At 49.7% G+C, this 10,433-nt stretch overlaps 1 protein-coding gene across 2 annotated transcripts in view; it reads right to left on the reverse strand.

The window, feature by feature from the left end:
- LOC146869090 (E3 ubiquitin-protein ligase TRIM39-like) overlaps positions 1–10,206 on the reverse strand; it is a 96,465-nt gene extending 86,259 nt beyond the window's left edge. Inside the window, exon 1 of one of the 2 annotated variants that reach the window (XM_085599820.1) lies at positions 9,710–10,206. In XM_085599820.1, the coding sequence (XP_085455946.1) occupies positions 9,710–10,123 (414 nt within the window). In that variant the 5' untranslated portion in view covers positions 10,124–10,206. The remainder of the gene's footprint in view (positions 1–9,709) is intronic. The other variant, XM_085599796.1, reaches the window with a different exon arrangement.
- Positions 10,207–10,433: the final 227 nt, after the last annotated feature.

A 10,433-nucleotide genomic window follows, 5' to 3' on the forward strand; every position in this document is an offset into this window, starting at 1 on the left:
ACCCTCACCTACAGCACACATACCTAGAACACTTTCACTAGTCCCAGTAGTTCTAGTTCTAAAGAGCTGCATAAGGAAGTCCTACATTTTGCTCTATCGTGTTTCTGAGCTTTTGAAAAATCTGTCTGAAGTTTTTTTGAAACTTTTTTAATGCCATGCCAACCTCAACTAAAATTATTTCGTTGGGGCCTTTAAAACACAAGCCTGTGTTCTCAAAATAATCTATACCATGCAAAATACTGAAAGCAAGCTAAATATTTTATCAGATTTAAAAGCACACCCTGTAATAAACACAACTGGTTTGCAGTAGTGTTTTAAATTCAATACACATAGGGGCAGGCTACGATGTCGGCCAGAAAGGCTCCGAATGGCATTCGGGTCGGTCGAATCCGATTCGGAACCAGTCTTTCTGACCGATTCGATAGTCTGAAAACGTTCGGACTTCACTGCTCGGATCTGACTCTGTTCTGAACAGCATTCGGAGAGTCATTTAGAGCCCACTCGTAAGGGTCTACGGACTACGTTTCTGACCAACGTATTACGATGTCGGATTCGGACAGCCTTTCCGAATCAGTTGTTCTGACATGGATCAGCTGTCGGAATCGGACTCTGGGGGCCCGTAGCAGCCCTCCCCACCCTTTCACAGGGGAATAACGAATGGGGCCTATGGGGGGTACCCATTGGTCCCCACTTTCAGATCATGCACAGTGTGGCAGGCACCATGGGGTGCCCGCTACAGGTTGCACAATTTTCCCCTCCCACCCCTTTCTTCAATGGGAGCCTGTGAATTCGATCGGAACACAGGCTCCCATTGAAGTCAATAGGAGTCCGACCGAACGATGTTCGGAACCATCGTGATGGGTCGGTCGGACTCCCTGAATCCGATTCAGTCGGAAACCATTCCGAGACCAATTTGGTCGGAATGCTTTCCGACCGACATCGTAATGAGGCCATAAATGTCTGTAGTGAAAAATGGATCAAACCAGGCACACATTTCTATTAGCAGGAGCAAATTAAAAGAATTATCCAAGAAAATATTCTTGTTTTTATTCTTAAAATAAATCTCATAATTGAAAATATATTTTAGCCAAAGAAGCCAAAACATGTGCTGGAATTCATAGGATGTCAAAAGGAATATTTACAAATTATGGATTCCTTTTATTTTGCCATATTATCCCATGTAGCTGCCAATCGGCCTGATGGCTTGTGTGAAAGTTTCAGACAGTCCTGACATTTTAACCAAAATGAGCTAGCAATTTGAACTGTAGGATCTGTTCCTCACAAATTTAACGGCAAAACTACAAGTCCCAAAATGCAATGTACTGCTGGTTAAAATACCTGGAGTGGCTGAAGGTGTTGCACATGACATGGACCCACTTGATAGCTGTGAAACAGAAATGTGGAGGAGGGGCTGCAGCACACCCAAAATAACTATGCTGGAGTTCAGACGGTGAATGAGCAATAGAGAGGCCTTCAACACAGCTTGACACATTGGTGTGCGTTCAAATAATGAGGTCAAATGTCAGGTTATATCTTATGACAATTTGCTGTTTATTTTTTAACAAGGAGGACTTTTTTAGGTCTACCCTACGGAGCGTTTGCCGTGTCTCTGTGAGACATACTGTATTCAGGATATGGGCTTTAAATGCTCCGCTCATTTTTAAGGACTTCCCCCCGTTACAGGTGTTGTTACTCAGAGCTTGCGGGCACTATTTCTTTCTTTAAGATGGAGCAATGGAGACCAGTGCTCGTGGTTTACAGAGCTCTGTTGTAAACAGGGATGTAAAGCTTGCTCTCATCTTGCCACATTTGCTGTGCATTCGAAGACCGAGGTCTGTTTTGGCTGCAGCTGCCTCCTCCTCCTCCCTCCTGCTTTTGAAACGCACAGCCTGGAATCACGGTCCCTGCCTTGCTATGGCTGCTGCCACCTCCGTCTCCGAGCTCAACAAGCATTTGCAATGCAATAGGTCTCGCATTTGCGAGAGTTTGAAATGACAATGCCCTTAATTTGTGTTTTGAAAGCTTACAAGCGGTGCATAAACACGCACATTGTACTTTTACGAGAATCAAGGCTGGCAGTAACTGCTCCTGTTTTAGTGCCAGCCTTGCTTCTCATAAGCAAGCACTATAAGTACAAAGTGCTTGTTTATACACCGCTTGCAGGTTTTCAAAACACACAAATAAAAGGCATTGTCAATTACAATGCCAATAGCTCAAACTCTCACAAATGAGAGACCTATTGCATTGCAAATGCTTGTTTCTCTTCTGACTACAAAGCAAGACAATTTTGTATAGTTCACTATGTGACAATCTTGCTGGTGTTCAGGAAGTGTGAAAAGAAATGCTGTAGGATGTCAATTTATTTTGTAACACACAACAAAATCCAAATACATGTAAAGTAACTGTGCAAATATTTAAATATATAATCAGCCATTCGGAAAGCACAAACAAAGCACAAACTTGCGCTCTACATACTTTTATTGGTAAACCTGGATGTTGTGCCATTTTAGTGGCCATTTCAATTGAAAACATGCAGTCTTCAAATGACGCTATAACAAAGGGGATGATGGACGGAGCTTTGAGCAAATCAAACACTCACCCCCAGTCAACTGATCTGGGTTTAATCCATCATCATTCTTTAGATCACTCCACCACCCCAGTTCAGACATGGCCATATGCAAATCAGTCTGACCCTGTGCCTCATGGGAACAGTCCAGCCTGAACTGCCAAGCCAGGTCTTCCCTGGACCGGAAACAAGCATCCTGGGACCCGTTTCTGGCTAATCAGCCGTCATCAGCCAGGCTAGCTTGAATCCAGTGGCAAAGTGAGCAAGGGACCCACGTCTGGGCATACCCTGCCAACTTAGGGGGAACAAAGCAATACCAAAGGGGATGATGGAGCTGCAGAAGTGGAGCCAGGCCCAGCAGCAGGTGCAGGACAGAGGACACCGATATGGGAGGAAGGCAAGTCTTCTTTAGTTCAGCCTTACTCAAGAAACCCAAGCCGGACCCCAAGGACCTCAAGAACTTCTGGTCCATCTCCCTGCTCCCATTCCCGGCGAAGGTCATCGAGAAGACCGTCAACAAACAACTGACCCGCTACCTCGAGGAGAACAGCATTCTGGACCCGTCCCAGTCCAGGTTCTGCAGCAACCACAGCACCGAAACTGCCCTCATCGCCGCCACCGATGACATCAGTGCCCTGCTAGACAACGGAGAAACCACGGCCCTCATCCTCCTGGACCCGTCAGCTGCCGTCGACACGGTCTACCACCGCACACTACGCACACGCCTCCACGACGCCGGGATCCAAGTGAAGGCCTTGGAGTGGACCACCTCCTTCTTCTCCGGCAGAACACAGAGCGTCCGCCTCCCCCCCTTCTGCTCCGAAGCCACCGAGATCATCTGCGGCGTACCCCGGGGCTCATCTCTCAGCCCAACGCTGTTTAACATCTACATGGCACTGCTCGCCCATGTCGCCCGACTGCACAACCTCATCATATCCTACGCCGATGACACCCAGCTGATCCTCTCCCCCACACCGCCAAAACCAACCTCCACGAAGGAATGAAAGCCGTCGCTGAGTTGGATGAAGAACAGCCGACTGAAGCTGAACTCCGACAAGACGAATCCACCCCCTCGGCCCGGGACAACTCCTGGTGGCCGACCGCACTAGGAACAGCTCCAACACCCACCGACCACGCACACAACCTAGGGGTCATCCTCGACTCCACCCTCTCTATGACAAAGCAGGTCAACGCCGTCTCCTCCTCCTGCTTTATCACCCTCCGCAAGATCTACAAGTGGATCCCCACCGAAAAGAGAAGAACGGTCACCCAGGCCGTCATCAACAGCAGGTTGGACTACGGAAACGCCCTCTACGCAGGAGCCCCGGCCAAACTCCTGGAACGACTTCAGCGCATTCAGAACATCTCTGCACCCCTGATCCTCGACACCCCTCGCCGCAGCCACATCACACCACACCTAAAAGACCTGCACTGGTTCCCCGTCAGCAAGATGATAACCTTCAAGCTCCTCACCCACGCACACAAGGCACTCCACAACACCGGACCAGCGTACCTCAACAGACGACTCAGGTTCTACACCCCGACCCGTCAGCTTCGCTCCGCCGACCTCACCCTTGCCACAGTCCCCCACATCCAAAGAGCAACCTCCGCTGATAGATCGTTCTCCCACCTCGCCGCCAAGACCTGGAACACCCTCCCCATCCACCTACGGTAGACCCAAGACCTGCTGACCTTCAGAAGACTCCACAAGACCTGGCTTTCTGAGCAGTAGCAGCATCCCCCCACCCCCCAGCGCCTTGAGAACCTCACGGGTAAGTACTGCGCTTGATTGATTTATTGATTAGTTCCTTACTCAGACTATGCAGGATGGGGGGTGGGGGGCTGGGGGTAACTCCGCTAGGCCACGGAACTCCACGGAATTTCACTGAGTTGTCTAGTAACTCTGTGAAACTCCGCGGAGTTCCACTTTGCAAGCTCCGCCCAACCTTACGTGGGAGGCGGATCTACACCTTCCCCAGACATATTGTATACACACAGTGTGCTCCTCTGCAGCCTCTGGAATGTGGAGCACTGCATATCCTTCCCCAGCCTCAGGCTCAGACTAGAAGCACACACTCCTTATACTCTTGTGCTCCAGTGGGGAGCACAGTTAGGGTTGACACCTTTCTCAGAGAAAAATACCAGCCATTTGTTCACTTTTTACTACTCTGCAAAGGCCCACACACACCTTGATAGAAATAGTCTGTGTTCAGGGCCTTTCTGTCTTTGTTTACTTTTATCATCAGTCAGGGATCATTACAGCAGCTCTGTGACATTTTAAAAGTGCTGTCTTCTTATAGTTACTGGTTAAAGTGTGTACCGAGACGGGGTAAAACAAAAACACACAGAAGTTATTTTCTCAGGTCTTGTACCGTCTGGGATAATAAACTATTGGCTATGCCAGTTGGCAACCGTAAGCACAGTATGAGGCTGGATCACCCCATCTCTAGAACTGATGTATACTCACCTTGTGCTCCTGGGCAGCTTCTCGAATGGAGTGTAGCACGTAGCTTGTCCCTGCCTCTGACCAGGCGCACAACACCCATAGGGCTCACAGGCTTCAGCCACCCCGCATCCCCCTTCGTGGGTGTCAGCCCGGGCTGAAACAGCTTCATGGGCACACACAGACAGTTTGAGCTGGACAGGTCTTTAAAAGACCATTCGCTTGATAACGAGGGTTTGTTGTTTTGGTATCGCCTAGCGGTGCAGCGCATGCGCTGCTCGCTTTGCGAGGCATGCAGTATACACTATAGGTGAGGGAAGCCCCGCCCACTCCTCCGTCCACTTTTTCATTGGCTTGTAGCTTTTTCCTTTCTAAGTGCTGCCTTCTGATTGGTTTAGAGGCTGCTAGTCCCACCTTATGACGGCCTTGTATCCTTCCACGGCTATTGGCTCCTTTACTGCGTGTTTCCTGAGCACTACTTTGTTCCCGTCCCACCCCTCCCGCGGTCCGAGCCTTCTCTCCCGCCCCCCACTTCTGTTGTTCGTGCCTAATCGCCCGCCCACCCGCACTCCCGTTTGCAATATACGGATAATTTTTTTTTACTTGAGTGCCGAGTGTGTTTCCCGACCCGGATAATTTTTTTTTACTTGAGGCAAGCGCGTCATATTCAAAAACTTCAAACGTTTAATCTCGTGCCCACATTGCTGTGTTCGACATTGCGTGCACTTAATAGTGCCCCTGGGGCACAAGCAGGGACCTATTAGAGTGCTTCTTTAGCAGAATGCACTCTGCGGTTCCCCGGGGCACAAGCAGGCATCCACTTCAGCGTGCCTTTCTTGCTGGGAAACCTGTGTCCCGAGTCGTTTCCCAGTGTTCGGCGTGTTTCCCAACTTTGAACTCGTACTGCACAGATGGTGCACGTTGAGTCCTCCACGCCGTTTGCTGACATCACTGGCGCATTGGGGGAATAGGTATTTTGTGTTTGTTTTATGTGTTTTCACATTCTGCTGCTCATTTAGAACTTCAATAATCAGCACTTCCAAATCGCAGGGCCGTAATGCCTTTTGGCTCCAAAGCAGCTCTTTTCCCTGCCAGTGGCTCCCTGGCGCCCGCCTGTTGGTGCCAGCCATTATTCCCACCCTCTGGTACACTCCCAGTGCCAATTGCGCCCCTCCCTCGCTTTATTCCAGCAGCCACACTGAAAGCAACAGACCGCAGGGGACAGCAGCAATCAGGAGGCGAGGGAAACGGACACACTTAAGTTATTATTGCACCTCACTGCCATCGGCCCTTCCACACAGCTTTTAATTAAGAATTGAAAGTATTCTCTTCTAGCTGTACTCTAGAGGTACCCGTCACACGGGACCCTTCCCAGATCCTGCCTCTTTCAGTTGCCCCTCCCCGACAGCCAGCTACTCCAACCAAACTAAACTGCCCCTCCTAACTCTGAGACAATGATCTGCTATCTTTCTATGCTAAAGCAGCCCTCCTCCGAGCAATTGTTTGTGTCGGGCGACACTCTTAACTCTAGAAGCATACAGTGGGGGTGTGGTCAGCCCCACCCCTCCTCCATGTGTTCGATGGCCTCTCTTACCCTCCCGTCAGGGCTGGTAGCCACAGCCCCCACATCTACCGGGAGTGCTTCTGAGGTTTATCCATGCAGCTTCTTCAGCCCTCGTCAACTCCTTAATTAAATGCACGTCACTAACATAGGGTTTGATAGCAAGAAAGCCGTGCTGGATAATATCATCGCCCACCATATACCCAGTCACAGTAATTCCGTTCAATCTAGGGAGTGCATTGGTAGTGTTGTACACACCACAAGGGAAGCGTGCCTTCCTCTGTAGCAAATATGCAAAACAAGGAAAAAGAAAGTTCTGCCACGTGGGAAACATCTCCACTCCAGTCGGGATCCTAGGATATACCCAGAACTGGGAAATGTTCAGTCTGGTGTTAAACTTGATCAAATGGATTTCCCAAGGGTTTAATTCGGTGTTGCAGCTGTCCACGTGCACTTCGGCTATCCTTTCACAGGATGTTAACTGAGAGAAAAACTTATAAGGTGTCTCGAGGCAGACGTAGTAGCAGAGAAGGTAATAGGAAGCTAATTAAATGGGCACCCTGGCCGTGTTTATGCCCGACATGATCCATTCTTAATAGATGTCAGTATAGTTTCTCTTCTCCCCCCTGTGCTTCTTCCTCCTCGGTACTCGTGCTCCCTCCCTCGTGAGCTATCTCCGCCTCCCCTCTATTGCTCTTTCCTCCTCTGTGCTCCCTCCCTCGTGAGCTGTCTCCGCCTCCCCTTTATTGCTCTTTCCTCCTTCGTGCTCCCTCCCTCATGAGCGGTCTCTGCCTCCCCTCTATTGCTCTTTCCTCCTCTGTGCTCCCTCCTTCATGAGCGGTCTCTGCCTCCCCTCTATTGCTCTTTCCTCCTCTGTGCTCCCTCCCGAGCTGTCTCCGCCTCCCCTCTATTGCCCTTTCCTCCTCTGTGCTCCCTCCCTCGTGAGCTGTCTCCGCCTCCCCTCTATTGCTCTTTCCTCCTTCGTGCTCCCTTCCTTGTTAGCTGTCTCCGCCTCCCCTCTATTGCTCTTTCCTCCTTTGTGCTCCCTCCCTCGTGAGCTCTCTCTGCCTCTCCTCTATTGCTCTTTCCTCCTCTGTGCTCCCTCCCGAGATGTCTCCGCCTCCCCTCTATTGCCCTTTCCTCCTCTGTGCTCCCTCCCTCGTGAGCCGTCTCCACCTCCCCTCTATTGCCCTTTCCTCCTTCATGCTCCCTTCCTTGTTAGCTGTCTCCGCCTCCCCTCTATTGCTCTTTCCTCCTCTGCGCTCCCTCACTCGTGAGCTGTCTCTGCCTTCCCTCTATTGCTCTTTCCTCCTTCTGTGCTCCCTCCCTCGTGAGCTCTCTCTGCCTCTCCTCTATTGCTCTTTCCTCCTCTGTGCTCCCTCCCTTGTTATCTGTCCCCGCCTCCCCTCTATTGCTCTTTCCTCCCTGCCAAGCCCCTGCTCCATTGCTTTCATGTTTTCTCCCCCTCCCGTGTTTTTTTATTCACAGTTTTAAGTAGCGCAAAACCAAACGTTTCAGAGCGCTTTTACATTAGCACCAGTTACGTTCATTTTTTTAGGCACAGGGAGATTAGGTTATTTGCCAAGAATCGTGAGGTGTTCTGCCGACCCCGAGACTCCAGCTTGGCTTCCCAGTCGGCAGCTCTGAAGGGCCAAATCCTCTCCTGTTATTTACCCCCGCTCTCTGCCCCCACCCCAGGGTGTGGAATTAGAATAAAAGGAGTCAGCCATGAAAACAAAGCACTCGGGTAGCAAGCGGTGACAACATGTGGTGAAAGGTTTCATAGGCGTTTTGTGAATTACAAATATAATGTAAATGGAGAACTACTAAAGAAGGAACAAGGTCCATAAATAAAAACCCAAGAGTTAGCATCTCCACCTTGATGGAGATGCACAGAAGTGCTGCAGCTCTGCTGCTGGCACGTGGCAGCGCCTCGCGACACTGTGGTGGAGAGTGTTTGCTCCAATTAAAATATCCCTCTTTAACACGGACATTAGAAGGACGTTGGGGGCCCTGGGTCAAACGTATTTTGGGGACCCCTGTTTGTAACAGCTTTCAATTTATGTAACCAGTTTCAGCTCTTTTATGCCCTCTGAGGCCTGGCCACTGACGGTGCACAGGTGCACTCATATTTCCTTTGCAGTATTTGCATAGCACAGATCTAGCATGTAAGACAGACAGTGCAGTGTATTACACTGCACAGCGAGCGTGCACTATCATCGGTGTGTGATAAAAAATAATGATCAAATGTCTTTATTGAAACACTTTATTTTCAAAATTTTGACTTGCCACCATCCTGTTTAAAAGTGTTTGTCAGCACCGCCGCCTACTAGCAGCACCAGGGCAAAGTGCGTTAAAGAGGGTACCCTAACTGTAAGCCCACCTCACGCACACAGGGACTTCTTTGTATACTTCAGCTTTTCTAATATTTCTCTTTGTACCTGTCCGTAAAAGTCTGTCCTTGTTCCTCTGTTCACTTTATTTTATACTATGCATGTCACAGTCGGTCCTTGCATCTGTCTCTCTTAATCTCAGTGACAGTTTCTCTCTCTCTCTCTCCCTCTCTCTCTCTCTCTCCTTCGCTTCTTTTTTCTGTTTCGCTCTCCTTTGATTTGTTATTTTCTTCTCCTGTTTCTATTTGTTCGTCTCTATTTCCTGCTGTCTTTACTTCATTAATCTATGAACATTTTTGCTTTCTTTAATTCTTTTTTCCTCATTCTATCTTTATTGCGCCGTTTCTATTTTCCCCTCTATTTTCTTTTCACCCCAGTTCTCCCCTTCCTCGTTTTCGTTCCATCTATTTCACTTTCTTCCTTTCTCCAACAGACTTTCTGTTTCCATATTCTTTCCTCTTTTATTCCTTTGGTAGGTAAAAGACATTCATTTACAACGCCAAAACATCTAACGCTCACAAAAGCGAGACCACTTTGCATTGCAAATGCTTGTTTCACCCCTTCTTAGAGCCCCTGCATTTCCACTCTGCCTATTACTGGAAGAATTACGCCTCCCCCCCGGAAATTTGGCTCTAGTTGAGCCTCTGACCCACCTCTAAAGCACACATACTTCGTTCCCTTTGGCTGCCTCGTGGAGTGCCATGTGTACTGGGTCCACCCCTGCCCCAGCTCTGTAGCACACATACCTTGTACTCCTGGGCAGCTTCTCGGATGGGGAGCACCGTGTGCTGCTTGTGATCACGTGACATGCTGCAGACCACACAGATGGGCTCCTGGTCATCTTCACAGAACAGTTTCAGTTTCTCTTCGTGCTCTCGGCACAGATTCGCCTCCTGGGGGGTGGCACTCGGTACCTGATGCTGTTTAAGGATTTCTACCATGTTCGCCATCTGCCTGTTGGGCCAAAGGGATTTACTTTGAGATATTTCCCTGCACTGAGGGCAAGGGAAGTCTGTCTGCAGCCCCTCCCTGCACCGAGTGATACAGGACAGACAGAAGGCGTGTCCACACTCCACAGACACGGGGTCTGTGAAAAATTCCAGGCAGATGGAGCACGTGGCTTCTTCTTTCAGGCTCCGGAGCTGGTTTGCTGCAGCCATGTTCCTTCCTGCCCGTCCCGAGAGGAAGTGTTGAAGTTAAGTTTCGTTTCTCCCAGTTTGTGAAGTGGGAGTGTCTGTCCCTCCTTCCTTACTCCCCGCCCACCTTAACCGGCTGCTGCACCTGCACAGAACTGCCCTGAAACCTCCTGCAGCAAAGCAGGGAGTGTCTGTAGGTGAGCTGCGATCACGTGCAGCTGAGCTGAAGTGTCTGTGTCTAACCCGGGCCTGTGTGCAGCAGAGCAGGGAGTGTCTGTAGATGAGCTGCGATCGTGTGCAGCTGTGCTGAAGTGTCTGTCCCTAACCCGGGCCT

This window comes from Triturus cristatus, chromosome 1_1 (genome assembly GCF_964204655.1).
Source record: "Triturus cristatus chromosome 1_1, aTriCri1.1, whole genome shotgun sequence".
In the NCBI taxonomy this organism is placed as follows: Eukaryota; Metazoa; Chordata; class Amphibia; order Caudata; family Salamandridae; genus Triturus; species Triturus cristatus.